We start from the raw sequence: 25,283 nt of genomic DNA on the forward strand, positions 1-25,283 counted from the left end.
CAGACACCACGTTAAACAATCAAGATACTGTAAGGATTGTAAGACTTCAGTTCACTGAAGTGTGTGGATGCGCTGGGTTCCTTTTACGCCCTGGAGAAAAAGTTGATTGTCATTTTATAATTTGCACTTTGTATGCCACCAAAAGTAAATACTCACAAGATGACCCGGGGAGTCTGGAAGAAAATGGACACCAAGCAATGTCCTTCCTCTGTCCTTCCTTGGTAGGGCATGAGACACAGAGTATTTTCTGTGTCTCATATCAGCTCATTTAAGCAAGAGATGCGCATGTAGACTTTAGAAAATAGACTTGGTTTCAGATTTTAAGCACTATGAAGCCATATAGGTGTTCATGCTTGCGGCCCATCTGAATTATTTGATTTATTCCTGTGCATTCTATCTGTAGCGAATACACTAGTCGTCTGATTTGGGATAAAACCTGCGTTACATGGAAGGGTAAAAATCTTTTAACTTCTGACTTTTTTTCGATAGTGACTGGTGCTGCCAAACCATTTTCCATTACAAAGCGATTCTCCTGATTAAAATGATGCCCCCCCCCCAGAAATACATTTTGAGATATACGCCTGAGGACAGCAGCATGTCTCCATTGGAAACCAATGGGCGGAGTTCAGAGTTACAAAGGAAAAACTGATTTGATGACAGTGAGTGGCACTGCCCAACCATATCTTATTTGTAGGGGAGCAGGGGTTTTCCTGCAGAGAAGAATTTTTGGCTTCCCCCAAAGAGGTTTTAGCAAGCACCAAGGTGTTAAGAATTTTTAAAAAATATAGAATTTCTAATCCTCTCCGAATGTGCAATATATGAAAGAACTGTTGAACAAGCAGAACATAAACCGAAAGCTACTGATATCCTCTAACCAATGTCATTTTCCAATGTCGGTTATTTTGGATTTTCCTGTCACTACTTTCTCTTTGAAATCCTATGCCGTGTGTGTATTCACGTGAACCCCCCCCATCTAGTCAGCAGCATGGTAGCAACGGGGAGGAGAACTCAAACGCTGAGTCAATTGAGCAACTTGTACCAAAGAAAAACAGTGTCTGTCGTTTGGACACATTTTGGCTTCAGTAAAGACGACACCTAACAAAATGAAGTCCAATGTAAACACTGCAGAAAAACACTAAGCAATTAAAGATAATACCACCAATCTGTTTCAACACTTCGTTAGCACAATCACGTTACCAAAAACTTCTGAAAAAGTTGATGCTTGTACTGATAGAAAGGAGTCAGGACACACAGTGCTTCGCAGTTTGTTGCGTATGGAGCTGCGTAGCCGCAGACCAGTCAGGGAGCCCATGCTGACCCCTGTCCACTGCTAAAAGTGCCTAAAAGGGGCATGTGAGCATCAGAACTGGACCACGGTGCAATGGAAGGTGGCCTGGTCTGATGAATCATGTTTTCTTGTACATCACATGGTTAGGCAGGTGGTCATAATGTTATGGCTGATATGTATTTTATTCCCATCAAACATGTTCATCAGTCATGTATGGCTCTGGTTTGGTCTTTATTTTAACAGAGGGAGGACAAACCCAGCCTGCTGCTCTCCTTCCACACTGAGCCCAAACAAGAGTCACTGGATTCTGATTGTAAAAGTGAAGCTCAGGGGGCACTGGTGGATTCAGAGATTACATCAGTGAAGCTGGAAGACAAAAATGAAACGCTGGGAATGAATGTTACAATTAAAGATGATGATGAAGAGGAGGAGATAACCCCAGTTATCATTAAAAATGGAGAGGGGCATTTACTTAATCAAGGTAAGAACTGGTTTAATGTTGTTATTGTCAATGTAGTAATTTGTTGTTCTTACCAATGAAAGGGTAGAGTATTCTCCATATTGTTATATGCACAGTTGTGGTCAAAAGTGTCCAGAATGACACAAATATTCATTTTCACAAAGTCTGATGCTTCAGTGTTTTATTTTTTCAGATGTTACTATGTTATACTGAAGTACAATTACAAGCATATCATAACTGTCAAAGGCTTTTATTGACAATTACATTGTTTATGCAAAGAATCAATATTTGCAGTGTTGACCCTTTATATATTTGCAGTATTGGGTCACATCCTGACTGATGGCAGGCCATTCTTGCATAATCAATGCTTGGAGTTTGGCAGAATGTGGGTTTTTGTTTGTCCATCCGCCTCTTGAGGATTGACCACAAGTTCTCAATGGGATTAAGGACTGGGGAGTTTCCTGGCCATGGACCCAAAATGTTGATGTTTTGTTCCCTGAGACACTTGGTTATCACTTTTGCCTAATGGCAAGGTGCTCCATCATGCTGGAAAAAGGATTGTTACTCACCAAACTGTTCTTGGATGGTTTGGAGAAGTTGCTCTCAGAGGATGTGTTGGTACCATTTTTTATTCATGGCTGTGTTCTTAGGCAAAATTGTGAGTGAGCCCACTCCCTTGGCTGAGAAGCAACCCCACACATGAATGGTCTCAGGATGCTTTACTGTTGGCATGACACAGGACTGATTGTAGCTCTCACCTTGTCTTCTCCAGACAAGCTTTTTTCAGGATGCCCCAAACAATAGGAAAGGAAAATGATTTTACCCCAGTCCTCAGCAGTCCAATCCCTGTACCTTTTGCAGAATATCAGTCTGTCTCTGATGTTTTTCCTGGAGAAAAGTGGCTTCTTTGCTGCCCTTCTTGACACCAGGCCATCCTCAAAGTCTTCGCCTCACTGTGCGTGCAGATGCACTCACACCTGCCTGCTGCCATTCCTGAGCGAGCTCTGCATTGGTGGTACCTCGGTCCTGCAGCTTAATCAACTTTAGGAGATGGTCCTGGCGTTTGCTGGAATTTCTTGGCCACCCTGAAGCCTTCTTCACAGGAATTTTACCTCTCTCCTTGAAATTCTTGATGATTTTATAAATGGTTGATTTAGTTGCAATCTTACTAGCAGCAATATCCTTGCCTGTGAAGCGCTTTTTTTGTGTAATGCAATGATGACGGAAAGTTTCCTTGCAGGTTACCATTGTTAACAGAGGAAGAACAATGATTCCAAGCACCACCCTCCTTTTAAAGCTTCCAGTTTGTTATTCTAACTCAATCAGCATGACAGAGGGATCTCCAGCCTTGTCCTCGTCAACACTCTCACCTGTGTTATCGAGAGAATCTTATTATTTTTGGTATTTATTATTGGTGAAATTCTCAAAACTTTTGACCACGACTGTACTTAATTGTCTCAGATGAAAAAAATGCTGATTATTTTAGTTGTTCTCTATTCTAGCCTAGGTTTGAGCCATAACTATGCCCCTAGTGGCTGGGAAGACCCATGGCAATTGTAAATTGGTCGGCAAATTGCAGAGAGCGTGAGGCATGGTCAGCAGGGATTTCCAGGTCTCATTGCGCTTTAGCGACTCTTTTTGGTGGCTCTACATCTCAAAAGCTGTCTGAGAGTTAGATAAGTGAACGTGACCTCAAACACGTTTCATCTCCAAACGGCATGAAAAGAAATGACTAACACGTTTTAAGGTACAGTTCAAATCAAAACACAACAGACTGAAGCTTTATATGAAATGAATACGACGCAAATAATACATTTTGCTTCAGAACATGTTACAATGTTGTACTGTTGCAACTTAATTTGAAATTGGCTAATATCTCATGTGAATCTGCACATAACTTACCTGAGCGTTAACCTGGGAGCAATGATAAATGGTAATATTTACTTAACAAAATTGCGTTGGAACCACAATGGACAACAACAAGAATTAACACCGGTTTTCCAATCCATGATAGGAAAGTAAAGGGTATGTTTAAGTGGTGTGTGATGAAATAAACAGTCATAGACTGATTATAAAACAATTGGCCCCTGGGCACAGCGCCTTCAAAGCCAGAACACCCCCCTCCAATTGAAAATGGAGCCAAGCACTTAATTATCACTTTCAGCTCCAACTCAATAGGATTTACATTGCGTGCCCTCAATTGAAGACATCATGATTTATCTCTATCACAGAAACAGGATTTACAACAAAGAACTTACACACTCAAAGCAAACAGCAAATATTGCCACATCAAGATGTGCCATGCTAATAGACTCCTACCCAAAAAGAATTGAGGGCTGTAATAAAATCAAAAGGTGCTTCAACAAAGTATTAGTTTAAGGATTTAAGAATTTGTTTGTTTTTAAATTGAATTGTTCACATTAGAAGTGGAAAAAGTTCTGACATTATTTATCTTTGTCTCGTTCTTTTACATCACAAAAACCTGGCATTTTAACAGGGGTGTGTAGACTTTTTATATCCACTGTATCTTTTTGAAACTTCCATCAAACATAATATCCTGCACTCTACTCTCATCAGCGAATGTTTTTCGTTTCTGCATGCATGCCTAATCCCAGGTGTACATAAAAAGGCTTTGCCTCAAAGTAGGGATGCACCGATAGACAGAGTATGACCGAGTGCTGAGCATGAGTACTTATATTTCGGTACTTGTCGATAAAGAGTAACAATACCAAGTACTCCACGCTGCACTGGGTAGGATTTTTTTCAGTATAAATACAAAAGTTTTGTCCCCTATAAACATGTTGTGGACCGGGTTCTGGTGTTTCCACGATTTTCTCAAAAGTCAGTTATTGTCACCTGTAATGATACTTATTGTATCAATGTCATTCACGAATGAAATAAAAATGTACATTGTTGTGCCATGAAATAGCTGTGTCAGTGTTAAGTTTGTCATCAGTCTCACTGGCAATTGCTCAATTCTTATGACCTTTCCGAGTAGTAAGTTATTTCAGGCTAATAATCAATTAAAACGGCCAGTGGCAAAAGCCATACAGTTCTTAGACACTATGGTGGTGGAAGTAAACTTGATGAATGTTAATCAGTTTAACACAATGCTTAGTGGTGTCTAGCTAAATATTCAAACTTGGCATGTTAATGCATGTCTAAATGATCTAATGTTGAGACACAATTGTATGACATGTTAGTGTGTCCCAATCGGTCCCAACACTGACATACAGTGTCTGAAATTAACTTTTTGGCTCACCTGCCAAGGGGACTGGTAGATGGAAAAATCCACCAGCCAAGCATTTTTTTATGAAAAAGAAATTATGGCTAGAAAATGAAAAGATTCAATGAATCGCACACAGTTTACTATTGCCTGAGGATCAGTGCAGAGAAGCAACGTCCTGCACGTTCAGAGTATCAAACTAGCTACTGAGGTAACTGTAAAAGTAAAAAAGTAAAGTAACTGTCTGTGTGCATAAACACGTTTGTGTTGAACTGTCAGTGGCTGTCACATTCATATAAAGGTAGCCATCGTCTGAGCGACAACCTGAAGGTAGTAGTAGACTATGCGTCCAGAGGTCGCATCGAGATTCATTTGATGTTTCTGTGACTTGGTATCTGCGTTTGAGTATGAGTACTTTAACCCAGTATTAGCCTGATACTGGTATCGGTGCATCCCTACCTCAAAGTTGTCCAAAGGGTCTCTTTGCCACAAAATCCCATAAAGATTCAAGTACCCTAACTGCTGTATTAAGGTCAGTATCACTTTGCTGCAGAATAGTGCTAGTTACTTGAAATGTTTGTGTCCCAAAATGTGTCCATCAATCCTGTCTGATGTCTGTCACACAGATGGGATTCCCAAAGTGGAGAAACAACAGGAAGACTACAATGTTAAGAAGTCTCACCCCTGTCCCCATTGTGAAGAACATTTCTTATCTCTATCACTGTTAAAAAGACATGTTAACATACATACTGGTGAGAAGCTTTACCCCTGTTCTTACTGTGGGAAGGTTTACGTTAGATCATCTGCACTTACTAAACATCAGAGAGTGCACACAGGTGAGAAGCCCTACTCCTGTTCTGACTGTGGGAAGTGTTTCATTAGATCATCTGCACTTACTAAACATCAGAGAGTGCACAAGAATGAGACAGTTGAGATGCCATTATCTTGTTCAGACTGCGGGAAGAGTTTTTCTCAATTAGGTAGTCTAAAATCTCACCAGCGCATACATACTGGAGAGAAGCCTTTCTCCTGTTCAGACTGTGGGAAGTGTTTCATTACATCATTTGGACTCATTTGTCATCAGAGAGTGCACACAGGTGAGAAGCCTTACTCCTGTTCTGACTGTGGGAGGAGTTTCTCTCAATTAAGTCACCTTAAAGCCCACCAGCGCATACATACTGGAGAGAAACCTTACTTGTGTTCAGACTGTGGGAAGTGTTTCAATACATCATTTGAACTAATTTGTCATCAGAGAGTGCACACAGGTGAGAAACCTTACTGCTGTTCTAACTGTGGGAGGTGTTTCTCTCAGTTAGGTAGTCTTAGAGCTCACCAGCGCAAGCATACAGGAGAGAAACCTTATTCGTGTTCAGACTGTGGGAGGTGTTTCATGACATTATCTGAACTTACTAGACATCAGAGAGTGCACACAGGTGAGAAGCCTTACTCCTGTTCTGACTGTGGGAAGTGTTTCTCTAGATCATGTGATCTTACTAAACATCATAGAGTGCATGCAGGTGAGAAGACTTAGTCCTGTTCTGACTGTTGGAAGTGTTTCTCTCAATTAGGTAATCTTAAAGCGCACCAGCACAGTTTGATCTGGAAATATTTGGACACTGATGCAGTTTTTATCATTTTGGCTCTACACCACCACAGTCGATTTAAAATGGAACAACCGAGATGCAATTGAAGTGCAGGCTGTCAGCTTTATTTCAAGGGGTTGAACAGTAATACCGTATAAAACGTTTAGGAATTTGATACAGTCCCCTTATTTCAGGGGTTTAAATGTAATTGGACACATTAACATAATCCTTAATAAAATTTTCATTTTTCAAACTTTGTCGAGAATCCTTTGCAGGCTATGACTGCTTGAAGTCTGGAACACATGGTCATCATCAAATACTTGTGTTTCTCATTTGTGATGCTTTGCTAGGCCTTTATTGTAGCTGTCTTCAGTTATTTGTTTGTGGGTCTTTCTGGCTTAAGTTTTGTCTTCTAGTGAAATGCATGCTCGTTTGGGTAGAGATCAGGTGATTCAATCAAAAATCAAATCAATCAAAATGTATTTGCATAGCGCTTTACAACAACCAGCAGGAATCCAAAGTGCTTCACATCAGGAACCAAGAATAAAACATATATTGCAATAAGAAGAATTTAAACGTAGAAAACAGTAAAATCATAACAGGTTACATAGAAACAGGAAGAGGAAATTGTCACACCACTACTGCGTATTAAAAGCCATTCTAAACAGGTATGTTTTGAGTTTAGACCTGAAAAGAGCAACATCTGTAGTTGTGCGAATATCAGGGGGTAACTTATTCCAGAGTCTCGGGGCAGCAACCACAAAAGCCTGATCACCCCATCGTTTGTACCTTGACCTTGGGACTTCTAAAACCAGTTGGTTAGAAGACCGCAAAGACCGGCTGTGCTCACGCAAGGTTAAAATCTCAGATAAGTACTCTGGGGCCAGGCCATTTAGGGCCTTAAAAACAAACAAAATCTTAAAATCTATTCTAAAACACACAGGGAGCCAATGTAGGGTGTAAAGAACGGGAGTGATGTGTGCACGTCTAGATGTGTTTGTTAAAAACCGAGCAGCAGCATTTTGCATATTGCTTTCAAAGGTAACACCCACATTTCTGACAGCTGGCTTTAAGTATGAAGCCAGTGCTCCCAAACTCAAAGATGGACCGTTTGTCGTGGCTGAAGTACTGAAGATGATACACTCTGTATTATCTTCGTTCACGTTAAGAAAGTTTTGTGACAGCCACATCTTAATATCATTAATACAATTAAGCAAGGAGTGTAGTGCGACACTGTCATTTGGTTTCATAGGAAAATAAATTTGCAAATCATCAGCATAACAGTGAAAAGACAAGTTGTGCTTTCCTATTATAGCCCCTAAAGGCAACATATATAAAGAAAACAGGATTGGGCCAAGAATTGAACCCTGGTGTACCCCACAGGAGAGAGGAGCAGTTAACAAGGAGCAGTCACCAATCATAACAGAGAAACTCCTATTCGGCAAATAGGAGCTGAACCATTGAAGTGCCGCGCCTCGGATGCCTACGCACTGATCAAGGCGAGAAAGGAGGACTGCATGGTCTACCGTATCAAATGCCGCTGTGAGGTCCAGTAGCAATAAAACAGTAGGATTCCCTGCATCTACAGACAGGGCAATATCATTGTGCACTCTAAGCAGTGCAGACTCAGTGCTGTGACGTGATCTGAAGCCAGATTGAAATTTTTCAAGCACAGAGTTCATTTGCAAAAAGGCTTATAAAAACAACTGTAACTGTATAAAAACAACTTTTTCCAAAACCTTTGACAGAAAAGGCAGATGAGAGACTGGTCTAAAATTGGACAACACTGTTGGGTCAAGATTAGTCTTCTTAAGTAGGGACCTGACCACGGCATGTTTAAAGGCAGCTGGGACAGAACCTAAACTAAGACAGGAATTTAAAAAAGTGAGTAGACTCGGCCCAATGGTGTCATTGAAAACCTCCTTCACTATCCTGGCGGGAATGATGTCTAATGGACAGTGGGTTGGTTTCATGTGTTGCACTATCTCAGATAGCAATGTCAGAGAAACTGGCTGAAATTCCTCAAACACAGCACAATGCATAGGAGCAGCAGGTATAAACACATTAAAATTAACACTGGCGTATTGCCTGACAGATGCTACTTTGTCAATAAAATAAAAGAGAAACTTCTCACAGGTGCTAGTTGAAACCTCTCGGATCAGGGGTGCATGGATTCACAACAGAGTTAATAGTATTAAATAACACTCTAGGTTCATGGCAACTGCTAGCTATGACAGAAGAGAGATGTTGCATCTTCGCCACCTTCACAGCCTTCTGGTATGCTGTTAGACTGTCTCTTAATAAACCCAGTGATACTTGCAAATTGTCCTTCTTCCACCTTCGTTCAGCTTGTCTGCAGTGTTGCCTAAGGGCTCTTGTGGAGTCATTTAACCAAGGGTCCGCCTTAGGTTTAATAGATTTAGTCCGAACAGGGGCAATAGAGTCTAAAATTTCACAGAGAGAATGTTATCTGGATATAAGGGAGATACTAGACCATTCGTGACACAGAATTGTGAGCCCCCGAATGCTGAAGCAAAATCTCCAGCAGAAGAGGAGGTAATGCAGTGGCGCCTACAAGCTGGGAAAACAGGCTGTGAAGTGATGCGCCAACCAATCAATTTTGCTAAATTTGTCTGTTTAGACAATATATCCCAATACACTTCAGAATTCATCCGACTGCTTCTGTCTTCTGTCACATCATCAATAAACACTAGTGACCCAGTGCCATTGGAAGCCATGCATGTCTATACCATCACACTGCCTCCACCGTGTTTTACAGATGTGGTATTCTACAGATCATAAGCCGTTCCAAGCCTTTTTAATATTTTTTCTTCCCATCATTCTGGTACAGGTTGATCTTAGTTTCATCTGTCCAAACAATGCTGTTCCAGAACTGGGCTGGCTTTTTTTTGTTTTTATTTGTGGCAAAATCCAATCCAATCTATTCTTGTGGTGTATGAATGGTTTGTACCTTGTAGTGAACCCTCTGTAAATGCTTTCGTGAAGTCTTCTCTTTATGGTTGACTCGGATAATGATATGCCTACCTTCTGAAAAGTATTCTTCACTTTGGCTGGATGTTGTACTTGGGTTTTTCTTTACCATGGAAAGGATCTTACAATCATCCACCACTGTTGTCTTCCATGGACATCCAGGCCTTTTTGTGTTGCAGAGCTCACCAGTGTGTTCTTTTTTCTCAATGTACCAAACTGTTGATTTGGCCACTCCTAATGTTCCTGCTATTTCTCATATATTTTTTTTTTTAATACAGCCTAAGGATGGCCTGTTTCACTTGCATTGAGAGCTCCTTTGACAACATGTTGTGGGTTCACAGCAACAGCTTTCAAATGCGAATGCCACACCTGGAATCAACTCCAGACCTTTTACGTGCTTAATTGATGAAGAAATAATTAAGGAATAGCCTACACCTGTGCATGAAACAGCTTTTTAGTCAATTGTCCAATTGCTGTTGTTCCCTTGAAAAAGAGGGGGCAACATATTAAAAAGCTGTAATTCCTAAACCCTTCCAATTTGGATATGGATACCCTCAAATTAAAGCTGAGAGACTGCACTTTAAGCCCACATTCATGTTTAACTGTAACTTGAATATATTGTTTAACAGCCAAACTAACAGAATTTGTGTCCAATTATTTTTGGACCCAAAGGTATATTTAAATGTTAATTTCTCCAAAGTCATGGAGTGAAATGTCTCTGTGTATTGTTTTGTATATAGAGATCTTACTGTACACATTAAGTTAAATGATTGACTAATAGTTAAACATTTGTCTGTGGTTTTGCATCAAATAAAAGTAATGTAATAGAATCCCCCATAGGACATTCATATTTCTTCTCAAAAGATGTACGGATCAGATCTATAAACATGTATTACATCACATTTTCAGAGAGGTTTAATGTATTAATGTATCTCTAACCCTAACACTATATATTCAATCGATTAAGCATGACACATATGTCTTGCTACCCAGACTGCTTTCCGAGCAGGTATACAGTATAATGGTATAGCCACAAAGACAATTTTTACAAATGGCTAGTTTGACCGAGTATTTTCAAGAGTCTGCTAGGTTGACCGCAGTGTGACTTAGGAAAGGCAAGCCAACAAATGTTTGTCTAGTACATTTCATACACAAAGGCAATTCAAACCTTACAAAACGCATTAACAACAGAAATAGGAGATAGAAAATGCAGCATAAAGTTAATGGAATAAATAATACATTAATTAGGAAGTGATAAATTATTAAACATTGTGGTATGTTTTTATGTGCTATATTCCTTGTTATCTTATTTTATTACATTATTATTGTTGTTGTTGTTGTTGTTGTTTTCACACCAATGTGGTGGAGAGGAGGAACCAGTGCAGTCGATGTAAATGTTAAATTTAAACAAACACAGAGTAAAAAACCAACTGAATGAAAGTAAAGGGCTGAAGTTTCTCAACAAAACGAACACTCACCACGTACGTGTGACATAGCAACAATAATCGACCAGTGAGGGACCAGAGGAGAAACATTTAAACACAGTGATGACCATCATTGGGACCTGGTGTGCATGATTATGGGAGACAAGACAATGAATGAGTCCGGGGTGAGTTCAGCGCTGATCCTCACCGCACCGTGACAGTTGTTGTTAGTGAGGCTGTTATGATTGTTGTTGTTCATGATAACAATGGTCTTAATGCTTGATTTGCAATATCAAAAATGTTTATGTTGGTTTACACGATCTCCGGCCAGACGTGAGTTTGATCTTAAGGATACGACAAAGATAATATTAATAAATACCAGCTCTGTCAGTGAAATTATATGCCTACCTGCTGGAGAATTTTCACTTGGCTGGATGTTGTGAGTGGTTTTTTCTGTACCATGGAGAGGATCACCATCATCCACCACTGTTTTCTGTGGTCATCCAGTCCTTTTTGTGGTGCAGAGCTCACCAGTGCGTCCTTTTTTCCCCTAAGAATGTACTAAACTGTTGATTTGGCCACTCCTTGTTCCTGCTATTTCTCTGGATTCTTTTTTTTTTTGCAGCCTAAGGATGGCCTGTTTCACTTGCATTGAGAGCTCCTTTGACTGCATGTTGTGGGTTCACAGCAACAGCTCCCAAATGGGAATGCCACACCTGGAATCAACTCCAGACCTTTCACCTGCACACTTCTACATTGGAATGGGGCCCGTTAGGGCATTACATCTCATTATCCCACATGTTGGGCCACCGTAGAGAGCACTTCATGTTTTATCTACCATAGGGGCATCCAAGAAGGTACTTTTGGGGCATTTTGTTCTGACATGGGGCACTGGGGGGGCGGCCCCAGAGTCCAACAGAGGTTTAATAGAATGATCAACACATTCTGATAAAGGGGATAACCTGGTAACAGTGGAACAGAGGACACCGATCAATCACGAATTCAAACTATGGTGAAAGTAGGTAGGTAGTAGCTATGGCGACCGTAGACGTGTGGTTAGTATGATGACAGTGTACCTCCGTAGGACACCGTTCCCTGTGGGTCGGTGGTCAGACTCTGTCTCATCATTCTCCTCTTCTCATCTGTCACGTCAAGACCCAGGTATGACAAGGCCTGGGGAGGGAGACAGGAGGAGAAAGGGGGAGAAGGATAGAGACAGAAGGGGGGGGGCATAAAAGACAGAAAGTGAGGATTCATTAATTGAGCTGACTTTTGGATATTGGTGGATGAATGGTCTGGACAGCAACTTGTTAGGGATGTAAATACAATTTATTTCTGTATCATGTCCCTATCACCAGAGGGGGCAGTATATTAACATGTACACCAGCACCACTGACAGTAAATCTTTAACAGCCTTATACTATCACTTTGTTGTCTTGCAGACATCCTCTATAAACTAGACAGATTATAGACGGCATCTTGTTGCTTATGAATTTTCCTCAAGCTCTGTTCTCTCCTTGTATCAGCCAGTAATGTAATAACTACCATAATGTATTAACTGCCAATAACATAATACATAACCCTTTCCATTCTTAATGTAATAAAAGGCAATAATATAACTTACAAATAATGAAATACATTTCTGAACCTATACATTTTTACCCATAAAGTAACAAGTTATTACATTATTGACTGGGTTAATAAAACATTTTGATTGGAATAATTGGAATTGATAATGTTATATACTTATCACTGTCTTTCAAATAGCAGCTCAAAAACCTGACAATTTCAAACTATATGCTGTAGGTAGCAAAGAGGCCCTATCAGATGGACCAAAAATGAATAGACCCAATCCATGTTCATTACAAACAACTAGATATTTATGAAAATAACTACATTTAAGAAAATAGGGCATATAACCCTAATGCTATTTTACAAATAGGTTTGAGGTTTATTGGAGAGCTTGCTATTTTATACAATGTAAAGTGTGAATGACAGCTACAAGTTATAGTCTCAACTTTTATATTTTACACAGGTCAGGGGTCGGTTATTAAGAAGGAATTTAATGCTTTGAAGGTTAACTGTCAGGATCAATAACATATTCCACAGTAAAATCTGGTTACAACCTATAGAAACAAGTGTGTTGTGGCCAATTTAAAAGTCCAACATTTTTACCTACTGTTATTTTGGGTGCTGTCACGAATAGTCAAAATTCTTATTAGAAATTCATGGATTTCTGACCATATCTTGCGTTTGGAAAAAGACAGGTAAGCAGCTTCAACCATTACTTGGGTGTAGCCCCCAGTTGACATATCTGAAGCACGAGTATCAACTCCCAAACTTTCATATTTTACAGAGAGGTCTTGTGTTGCTCCATAAGGATGAATTAAACATTTTAAAGGGTAATTTGCAGGATCAATAATTTACATTTTCTACAGCAATATTGACTTATACTGTAATATCTTACAAATAAGTGGTTAGTAGCCACCTATATACAACCGGTTTTAATCTTAATTCATTTATTTCTGTAATAACAACTGTATTAAAGCCTTTTCCAAACGTAACTTGCGCTAGTTTAAAATTCTGAGTGGGTCAATAAAAAATACTTGCCCAGATACCATTGTTCATACATAGTGTCATTGAAGTCCACTTGCATAATATTACATAGTTAATATCACACAATCTTATAATATAGCATGAGCAGTGGACCGGAATTTGCATATTCATATATACTGCAAGAATATCAAAGTCCTTAAGGTTTAGTGTTTAAGGATTTAGGGCCTTGCAAGGGCGTCTCTAATTCCCACTCCAGTCCAGTTGTTGGCGGTAATGCACATTCAAGGCTGGTTGCGAACCACAATATTGAAATCCAATGTAGAAGAACAATTTGCACTAGTAGGCTACATCTTGGAGCATTTGGTTTGGATTTGAAGACATCGGGAGCCTTAAATACGTACAGAAATCCATTCCGCTAAAATGGTAAGTGGTTAAAGAACAGTTAGATAAAACTAATAAGCTTTGTAACTGTTCCCTGCTGTGCACCTCCAACTTGCTAAAATATAGTTTTTCGGTCCAACTAAGAAAGCTTAACGCTGGGTTTGCTGGGTTTAATGAGTTCTAACCCAAGTAAACTATGGTAAGACATTAAGTAGCTCCCTTTTGTTAAAGGAAAAATTAGGTAAACCTACGGTGCATTAAAAGCTGGTTGACTACAGTGTCTAGTGTGGTATTTTGACGTAGAACAATTGGCTGGAATTAGAATGTTTTGGAACGAGTTCTGAAGAAGAGTCGGTGCCACAGAGCTCAATAGAATTGATAGGAAGGGCCAGGGAGAAAAAACCCCCCAGAATTATGCCTGTTTTCTAGTTATTTCTTTTAAAATACAACATGCAGCTTGGATCTAAGTTAAAATAATGAAACTGGCCTCCATGGCGAACAACATTTTTCATCTCTCCAGCCTACGGATGTGATTGTTCGTGTTGAGCAAGGGGCAAACTCCCCTTGAGTCGGAAAAATGAAGCCTACCCGGAAGTGCTAAAACTCCAATTCATCGAATGGCCACTTGAGGCTGGCTGCAAAAAAACTCTTATACTTAGAGGGCGTGGCCACCTCTTTGCCCATTTGTGTTTATCCGGGAGTTAGACCGAGTGACACACTGCCAAGATGGCAAAAAAATTGCTTCAAAACGGGTCTTCAGACACTTGTGGGTGACGTCACAGAGCTCTCCATTATATATTTTTTTTAGTCTATGGTGTTGAACCTAGCGAGGAATGGGAGACATCGCAATGCTGTTGACTCACGTCTGTGACCAAACATATTGCTTGTTATTTATAATATTTTCTAACTGTAGTGTCTTCACTGCATTAAACCGAGAGACGTGTTTTAGAATACCAGGCTTTAACTATTGTTACTTTTCAGTAATGTTTTTTTGTTTTCACTTGCCAAGGATATGATAAACTGTGATATATAAGTAGTAGTATTTTCCCTCTATTCTGGGGTCAGGTTAAGGAAAGCGTGCCTAGTGTGACAGGTCTGTTATGGCTGTGATTGTTTTTGTAATTTTTCCCCAATGTGATAATATTGTATTCCCATCAAATATGTTCATCAGTCATGTATGGCTCTGATTTGGTCTTTATTTTAGCAGAGGGAGGACAAACCCAGCCTGCTGCTCTCCTTCCACATTGAGCCCAAACAAGAGTCACTGGATTCTGATTATGAAAGTGAAGCTCAGGGGGCACTGGTGGATTCAGAGATTACATCAGTGAAGCTGGAAGACGAAAGTCAAACGCTGGGACTGAATGTTATCATTAAAGATGAAGAGGAGGAGAAGAATGTGGTTATCATTAACAATGGAGAGGGGAATTTACTTAATCAAGGTAAGAACTGGTTTAATGTTGTAATTGTTAATGTAGTAGTTTTTGTTCTTACCAATGAAAGGGTAGATGATTTTTCATGCTCTCTGTCAGTGTTCTCCATATTGTTATACTTATTTTCTGTCGTAAAGTAATGAATCAATACAGAATTTTTTTTAAAATGTTCTACAGTCTAGATTTGAGCCTTAACTATACCCCTAGATGACAATTGGCTGGGAAGACCCATGGCAATTGTAAATTGGCCAAATTAATGAGAGAGGGGAGGCATGGTCAGCTGGGATTTCCAGTTCTCATTGTGCTCTAGCGACTCCCTCTGTCAGCTCTGCATCTCAAAAGCTGACTGAGGTAGTCAGATAAGTGAACGCAACCTCACATGTTTCCTCACTAAACAGCACTTAAATAAATGACAATAACAGGCTTCAAGGTACAGTTCAACACAAAAAAAAAACGCAACTGACTGAAACTTTATTTGAAATTATTGCAACACAAATAATTAATCTTGCTTCAGAATGTTGTACCTTAATTTGAGATTAGCTATAATCTCATATGAATCTGCAACTATCTTGAGCACTAACCTGGGAGCAACAATAAATAATAGATTTTACCAAACAAATGGCATTGGAACCACAATATACAATGATAGGAGTTAGCACAGGTTTCCCAACCCATTGTGCTGGGGCGGCCCCATCAGCCCTTGCCTAAAAGTACAGTACTCTCCAGTAGAACTAAACAAATCTTATTTTTTCCCCTCTTAGCTACATAAGTAAAAAGTATAAAAACTAAAGCTGTGATAATGAAAAGTTTTAATCTTGGACCGCTGTTCTATGTCAGAAAATGTTCATTATCAGAAAGTGGATCCAGAAATGGAAGTTGATCTAACATAGAAGACAATTTGAATGTGTTGCTTTCAGCCATCTGATTGTGGAAGAGCAACAAACACACTCTGACTCACAAATACAGTTAATTCAAAAGTACAAAATCAAGTTTGATGCAGATTTCCTTAAACTCTGGCTGGGAATTAAAGGTCACTGAACAATTACATACATCTAGAGAAAAAAATACTTATCTAAAATATGTCATTTGATTAAATTCACCTGCATTCTTTTTAATTGTCACATTTTTGAAAGAAATTATTTTCTACAAATTAAATTGTCAAATCTTTCACTTAATAAATGTTCCTAATATTGAGTGTTAGCAGAGGAAGTAATGGGAAAGAATGTAGTAGACAACTTGTAAAAGGTGTTGTTAAAACTATTAATAAATGGTTAGAGTTCTGGTTAAAGCAATCATATTAAAGTAGTAAGGGGAGACAGTATGTTATAATGGGAACAGAAGAGAGGAGAAGAGAAAAGAAGATGGGAAAGTAGAATAATGCCTGGAACTGATAGGAAAGTAAAGGGTACAGTTGTGCTCAAAAGTTTGCATACCCTTGGGGAATTGGTAATTTATGTCCTATTTGTGAAGAAATCCTGAGTGAGCAGGGTCTTATTCCTATTCAACTGTAAGTTAACAGCACGGCACAATCCTAAAACAAAACATGGTAACAGAAAAATGAACTGACCCCTGTTCAAAATTTTGCATGCCCTTAGTTCTTAATTGGGATGCACCGATACCACTGAGTACTATATAAGTATACTTATGTTTGGGTACTTGCCGATACCGAGTACTGATATTAAGTACTCTAAGCTGCACTAGGTAGGGTTTTTTCAGTAAAAAACATTGTTCCGTATAAACATGTTGTGGTTCTCTATGTCAACTTAAGGTCTAACCATTTCTCAGTGTGCTCCACCTTATAAAATGATTTACCCTATATAATGTATTTTTTCAATAGTAATTTGTTTAATTTATATTTTACCCCAAATATGTTTATTTGAAAATATGAACAATACACACAACACCGCAGACTTTTATTTTGAAGGAAAAATACAAAAAACTGAGGTCTTATTGCTGCTGCCGAATCTGTTGTTGCCTGCATGGCGCTAATCCATTGTAGCTATCGAGTTGTGACAGTTAGTTTCTTACCTTTGGTTGTCGCTCAGAAGATGGCTACCTTTATATGAATGTGACAGCCACTTACTGACTGTTCAACGCAAACGTGTTTATGCACAGACACAGCCAGTTACTTTTCTCTGACCTCAGTAGCTAGTTTGATATTCTGAACGTGGAGGATTGTACTTTGTTGCTCTACTCGGATGATTGTGCAATAGTAAACAGTGCGCAATTCATAGAATTTTTTCATACTCTGCTCTTTCATTTTTTTTCTGCCCACGGCCTGGCTCTGGCCATTTTATTTCGCTTCTCTAGTGTTGGGGTTAGCTGTTGTTGTGGTTCTGCACTGCTAGCATTAGCATACTAATTGAACTCTGCATTGTTGTGTCTAACAATATGTTATCAAATTACTTTAAATTTGTGTTTTTTTCCATCCTCTTGACAGTTTAGTATAGCAGAGCTTGCGCTATACCAATCTGAGTTCTATATTCAATGCTTATGCAGCCAGAGGCGACACAACCATCGAGTTCCACTTAATGTTTCCATGACGTGGTATCAACATATTTCTTTGAGTAGTAGTACAAGTACATGAGCCCATTATTGGGCCAATACCCGATATTGGTTTCAGTGCATCCCTAGTACTTAATACTGTGTATTGCCCACTTTAGCATCAATAACCGTGTGCAGTCTTTTGTAATAGTTGTCTATGAGGCCCCAGATTCTTGCAGGTGGTATAGCTGCCCATTTGTCTTGGCAAAATGCCTCCAGGTCATGCAAAGTCTTTGGTCATCTTGCATGAACCAGACGATTAAGATCTCCCCAAAGTGGCTCAATGATATTAAGGTCAGGAGACTGTGATGGCCACTCCAGAACCTTCACCTTTTTCTGCTGTATCCATTGCATTCTTCCGCATTCTCTAAGCACAAGGCCAAGTTGACCCTCCAGGGGTCATGCTGGAAATTCCAAGAGCGTCCCAGCTTTGCTGTGCATGGGAGAATGCAGAAGAATGCAAATTGTCTGCCAGTATTTTCTCATAACATACTGCATTCATCTTGCCATAAATTTTCACAAGATTCCCTGTACCTTTAGAGCTCACACACCCACAGAACAGTGAGCCACCACCACGCTACACAGTGGGGATGGTATTCTGTTCACTATAGGCCTTGTTAAGCAGGTCTTTTGACAGTTATTTTCTGCTCCCCATGGCTCTGTATCTCGCCTGCTTAGTGCATCCACGTTTGAGCTAACAAACTCATTGACTATTTGTACACAGACACTAATTGCAGTAATAAAACATTGTCCATGTATCTCTTGGCTGCCAGGCAGTGTCTGAGCCTCTGAGAAAGTGTGTCAATGGCAACATTAAATGTATCTATTTGAAACTTTTGTCTGCAATCAAACATAAAGTCCTGCCCTCCACTCTCCCCAAATGTTTTGTTTCTTTCTCCTAATGGTTATCATTTGAATGGCTAATCCCAGGTATACTTAAAAAAGGCTTTGTCTCAAAGCTGTCCAAAGGGTCTCTTTGCCACAAAATCATGTAATGATTCCTGTGTCCTGACTGCAGTATGTGGAATTTTATGAAGGTATGCTTATGTTTAGATTACAACAGAACATCAGTTTATCCGTACACAGGAAGTCACGTTCTGTCAAAGCGCCACAGTAATTGGCAAATGGGCTTACAATACTTTGTTGTGTATTCTGGATTGCAATGTCTATAAAGTAGAGGTACAAACTGAAGTTTATTTGAGATGGAGTATGTAACATACTGAAACAAGAAACTGTTGAATGCTGCAATAAATAAATGAATTACTGTCTCCCTTGACGACCGGGCACGCAATCATTATTTCAACCACTATAAGAACAGCTGATTTCTTACAAGTATTAAGGTCTTTATTACTTTGCTGCAGAATTGTGCTAGTTCCTTGTCTCTTTGATAATATTGTGTCCCAAAATGTGTCATAAATCCTGTCTGATGTCTGTCACACAGATGGGATTGCTGAATTGGAGAGACTTGGAGAGAAACAACAGGAAAACCACAAGGATAAGAAGTCTCACCACTGTCCCCATTGTGAAAAATATTTCTCATTTTTGTCACTGTTAAAAATACACATTAACACACATACTGGAGAGAAACCTTTCTCATGTTCTGACTGCTCAAAGAGTTTTTCTCAATTAGGTAACTTTAAAGCGCACCAGCGCATACATACTGGAGAGAAACCTTACTCGTGTTCAGACTGTGGGAAGTGTTTTAGGACATCATCTATGCTAACTATTCATGAGAGAGTGCACACAGGTGAGAAGCCTTACTCCTGTTCTGACTGTGGAAAGGGCTTTATTAAATCATCTGAACTTATTAGTCATCGGAAAGTGCACACAGGTGAGAAACCTTACTCCTGTTCTGACTGTGGGAAGAGTTTCTCTCAATTAGGTAGTCTTAAATCTCACCAGCGCATACATACAGGAAAGAAACCTTTCTTGTGTTCAGACTGTGGGAAGTGTTTCAATACATCATCTGAACTTACTAGACATCAGAGAATGCACACAGGTGAGAAGCCTTACTCTTGTTCTGACTGTGGGAAGTGTTTCATTCTGTCATCTGAACTTAGTAGTCATAAAAGACTGCACACAGGTGAGAAGCCTTACTCCTGTTCTGACTGTGGGAAGTGTTTCTCTCATTTAAGTAGTCGTATAGCTCACCAGCGTACACATACTGGAGAGAAACCTTACTGGTGTTCAGACTGTGGGAAGTGTTTCATTACATCATCTGATCTTAATAAACATCAGAGAGTACACACAGGTGAGAAGCCTTACTCCTGTTCTCACTGTGGGAAGTGTTTTATTACCTCACCTGCACTTACTAAACATCAGAGAGTGCACAAAAGTGAGAAGCCTTAGTCCTGTTCTGATTGTGGGATGTGTTTTATGACATCAACTAAACGTACTGTTCATGAGAGAGTGCACACAGGGGCGAAGCCTTACTCCTGTTCTGACTGTGGGAAGATTTTCTGAGATTAACCCCAGATGGGACATGGGAAAATGTTACAGGAGAAAGTTATTTATTTTATAATGCTCTTGTAATGGCCTCCCAGAAACTTCACCTCATGGCTTTTCAGGCAGAGATGACCAGCCTGCTCCAACTGAGATACAAGTTACACAAGGTTGGGAATCTTTTGACTTCCTAAATATGGAAGTTACAAATTATCATAATATTTAGACATAATTAAGCAGAACAATGTCTAGATACTTTAAAAAGTAATTGGTTAATTTTGTCCATCATTGCAAATATAGATACATTTAGATTTTTGGGATAAAAATGAATGTTTATCATAAGGTGAATGTGGTCCAACCTGAACAACATTATAACAAAAGTAAAAGTTCTAATTTATATGAGCAATGAGTTGGGTTATGGCTGTCAAACATTGTTGGGGGCTACGATATCAATTGTGAGTATTGAGTTGAGTGATTTACCATCCTGGGTCAGTTTGACCCGGTAATATAATGTGTAACCAAATTGTTAACATAACACAAGGGTTAAATAAATGCATAATCAACAGAAATACATGGATGGTAGAAGATTCCTTTTTACTAAACAAGGAATAAACTGAGGATTTGGTTATTGGTGCTTAAGCGAGAAAATTACAGGGCATTTGCGCCTTGGCCCAAAATATACATAATAAGTATGGCCGGTTCTAGGCATAAGCGGTTGCATTTTATTACTTAAGGCTAGAGCCAGCTCTGATTACAAGTAAAAAATCAAGGTGTGATATCAATTTTTAGGCCCTTATCCAAATTGAGTTAATCTGCATTTTATTATTTAAAAAACATCTAAAGCTTGTGTCTCTGCTAGCCATGTCTGTCATACAATTTATTTTCCTTTACAAACCTTTAGTCCATGTAGAAGATTAATGTATGAAGGTATTAATTTTAGTAAATGTAGTACATGTATAATGACAGAACTCCATTGTTCATTTACTATTATGAATACAGAGAAACTGAGAATGTGTGTGTCTAATGTTTGGGCCTTTCCAAGGACAGACGGGACACTAATTTGGATCCGCATTTGTTCCTGCAACAGCTCTTCTGGGGGTCTTTTGCCAGGTTAAATACACGCTGCGTAAAATAATAATAAAAACAGTGATGTGCAAATCATTTATCCCTGTATTTTATTGAAAATGGTACAGAGACAACATATCAAATGTGGGAAATGTGATTGTTTTTGCATTTTTTCATATAGACGAAAACTTTGCTGGCTAAAACTGGTAATATCTGCTTTATAGTAAGCAAATAAAACAGTTTACGGTTATATTGCGACTGTTTCTGGTGGATTTTCGAAGTACGCATCAGTGCATGCAATTTGGATCAGGATATACAAACACATTTGCTGGCTTAACAACGTAGTTACGTTATAGTAAGCTTTAACTGAAACTGTATATGTTTATATTGCGACTGTTTCAGGCAGGCCAGTTTAGCACCTGGAGTGCAGAATGTGGTTTGTCCTGCTGAAATAAGCAAGGCCTTCCCTGAAAAATGTTGTTTGGATAGCAGCATATGTTGCTTCAAAACCTACAGTGCCTTGCGAAAGTATTCAGCCCTCTTGAACTTTTCGACTTTTTGCCACATTTCAGGCCTCAAACATAAAGATATAAAACTATAATTTTTTGTGAAGAATCAACAACAAGTGGGACACAATTATGAAGTGGAACCAAATTAATTGGATATTCCAAACCTTTTTAACAAATAAAAAACTGAAGAATTGGGTGTGCAAAATTATTCAGCCCCTTTACTTTCAGTGCAGCAAACTTTCTCCAGAAGTTCAGTGAGGATCTCTGAATAATCCAATGTTGACCTAAATGACTAATGATGATAAATAGAATCCACCTGTGTGTAATCAAGTCTCCGTATAAATGCACCTGCTCTGTGATAGTCTCAGAGGTCCGTTTAAAGCACAGAGAGCATCATGAAGAACAGGGAACACACCAGGCAGGTCCGAGATGCTGTTGTCGAGAAGTTTAAAGCCGGATTTGGATACAAAAAGATTTCCCAAGCCTTAAACATCCCAAGGAGCACTGTGCAAGCGATAATATTGAAATGGAAGGAGTATCAGACCACTGCAAATCTACAAAGACCCGGCCGTCCCTCTAAACTTTCAGCTCAAACAAGGAGAAGACTAATCAGAGATGCAGCCAAGAGGCCCATGATCACTCTGGATGAACTGCAGAGATCTACAGCTGAGGTGGGAGACTCTGTCCATAGGACAACAATCAGTCGTATACTGCACAAATCTGGCCTTTATGGAAGAGTGGCAAAAAGAAAGACATTTCTTAAAGATATCCATAAAAAGTGTCGTTTAAAGTTTGCCACAAGCCACCTGGGAGACACCAAACATGTGGAAGAAGGTGCTCTGGTCAGATGAAACCGAAATCTAACTTTTTGGCAACAATGCAAAACATTATGTTTGGCGTAAAAGCAACACAGCTCATCACCCTGAACACCATCCCCACTGTCAAACATGGTGGTGGCAGCATCATGGTTTGGGCCTGCTTTTCTTCAGCAGGGACAGGGAAGATGGTTAAAATTGATGGGAAGATGGATGGAGCCAAATACAGGACCATTCTGGAAGAAAACCTGATGGAGTCTGCAAAAGACCTGAGACTGGGACGGAGATTTGTCTTCCAACAAGACAATGATCCAAAACAAAGCAAAATCTACAATGGAATGGTTCACAAATAAACATATCCAGGTGTTAGAATGGCCAAGTCAAAGTCCAGACCTGAATCCAATCGAGAATCTGTGGAAAGAACTGAAAACTGCTGTTCACAAACACTCTCCATCCAACCTCACTGAGCATGAGCTGTTTTGCAAGGAGGAATGGGCAAAGATTTCAGTCTCTCGATGTGCAAAACTGATAGACATACCCCAAGCGACTTACAGCTGTAATCGCAGCAAAAGGTGGCGCTACAAAGTATTAACTTAAGGGGGCTGAATAATTTTGCACGCCCAATTTTTCAGTTTTTTATTTGTTAAAAATGTTTGAAATATCCAATAAATGTCGTTCCACTTCATGATTGTGTCCCACTTGTTGTTGATTCTTCACAAAAAATTACTGTTTTATATCTTTGTTTGAAATGTGGCAAAAGGTTGAAAAGTTCAAGGGGGCCGAATACTTTCGCAAGGCACTGTATATTTATTGATCAACATTAATGTTGAGCAAGCCTTCATATATGAGGAAGTCACCCATGCCATACTATCACGGATGCTGGCTTTTGAACTGTGCGCTGATAACAAGCTGGATGGTCCCTCTCCTCTTTAGCCCAGAGGATGTGGCATCATGATTCCCATAAAGAATTTCAAATTGCGATTTTTCAGATCACAGGATAATTTTCCACTGCCTCAGTCCATCTTAAATGGGCTTCAGCCCAGAGAAGGCGGCGGCGTTTCTGGATTTTGTTTATATATGGTTGCTTATTTGCACGGTAGAGTTTTAACTTGCATTTGTGGATGCTGCGAGGTACTGAGTTCACAGACAGAAATGTTTTTTGGTAGTGTTTCTGAGCCCATGCAGTGATTTCCACTACATAATTGTGTGTTTTAATGCAGTGAGGGCCCAAAGATCTCGGCCATCCAATATTGGTTTTCAGCCTTGTCCCTTGCATACAGAGATTTCTCCAGATTCTCTGAATCATATAATTATATTATGTGCCCAAATTAGATCTCCAAACTCTTTGCAATTTCATGTTGAGAAACTTTATTCTTAAATTGTTGCACTATTTGCCTGTGCAGTCTTTCACAGAGTGGTGAACCCCTCCCCATCTTTACTTCTGAAAGACTCATCCTCTCTGAGATCCTCTCCCTTTTATACCCGATCATGTTACTGACCCGTTACCAATTAACCAAATTAGTTATGAGACCAGGTTTTTTTTGCATTTCACAACATCTCCATTATTTTGTTCCCCCAGTCCCAGCTTTTTTTTAAATGTGTTGCTGGCATCAAATTCAAAGTGGGCATATATTTATTTAAAGAAACAATAACATTTTTCAGTGTCAACATTTGATATGTTGTCTTTGTACTATTTTCTATTGGTTATAGGGTTTAAATAATTTGCACATCATTGCATTCAGTTTTTCTTTACATTTTCCCATGGGTCCCAACAGGGTTGTACTTCTTTTTGCAATCCTATATTTGCATACATTCTGTATGTTGGTATGAGCTATTTCTGCAAGCTTGTATTAAATAATAAACTTCTGTGTTTTGTGTCGTTATTGTGTTCCCGTGTTCTGACCCAACCTTTCATACCTAGGGCACGAAGTTGGCCAGAAATTAACTTCATTATGTCATGACATTTTAGTGTTTAATCACTTTGAAATGAATTTAATGTACAAACTGCTAAAATAACATTTGATATGAAATTACCAGTACAGACAGCACAATTATAAAAAGATCTAGTAGGGTTAGAAGAATGTGTGGTACATTTTTCCCTGTAAGTTGTGAAGATAGTATTTAATTATCAGATTGATCAATCTTTTATTGTTTGCTGAGTTATGGCTTTGATAGAGAAATATTTTATGTAGTTATTTTCAATGTATTGTATTTTTCTTGAACTGTATGTATAAGATTGAGATTATTGATGAATGCATGCTTTGTTTACAAGTTTAGATATTAAAGAACAGAATCTGTGTTGTATTCACTTTCAGGAAACCAAGTTCCCAGGAAATCACGTTCTGTCAGAGCTAGCGACTGGACTCAGCCAATAGGCTCAAGGGTTGTCATGCTGTGGAATTCTGGGTTGTCATGTCTCCTGTATAAAGGAGACGTCTGACATTTTGTAACTGCGATCAATGAGCATGTAACATAAAGACAACTTTGCTTGCGTTGCGTTTAAATAATAAAAGCTTCTCTTTCTCCCATGACTCGTTCTGGGTGATGTTTCTTCAGTATCACAACACTA

The 25,283-nt window shown here is 39.2% G+C and overlaps 2 protein-coding genes across 2 annotated transcripts in view; both read left to right on the plus strand.

Moving 5' to 3' along the window:
- Positions 1 to 25,283, plus strand: part of LOC109615482 (zinc finger protein 501-like) — a 1,152,720-nt gene that overhangs the window by 164,257 nt on the left and 963,180 nt on the right. The gene's annotated exons all lie outside the window — the stretch shown is intronic.
- On the plus strand, positions 1,657 to 21,778 carry LOC105007860 (gastrula zinc finger protein XlCGF17.1-like). Its single transcript, XM_020044728.3, has 3 exons — positions 1,657 to 1,769; positions 15,114 to 15,348; positions 19,325 to 21,778. The coding sequence occupies exons 1-3, from the start codon at positions 1,743 to 1,745 to the stop codon at positions 20,230 to 20,232; spliced, it is 1,170 nt and encodes a 389-aa protein (XP_019900287.1). The 5' UTR covers positions 1,657 to 1,742; the 3' UTR covers positions 20,233 to 21,778.

This window comes from Esox lucius, chromosome 11, assembly GCF_011004845.1.
Source record: "Esox lucius isolate fEsoLuc1 chromosome 11, fEsoLuc1.pri, whole genome shotgun sequence".
Taxonomy (NCBI): Eukaryota; Metazoa; Chordata; class Actinopteri; order Esociformes; family Esocidae; genus Esox; species Esox lucius.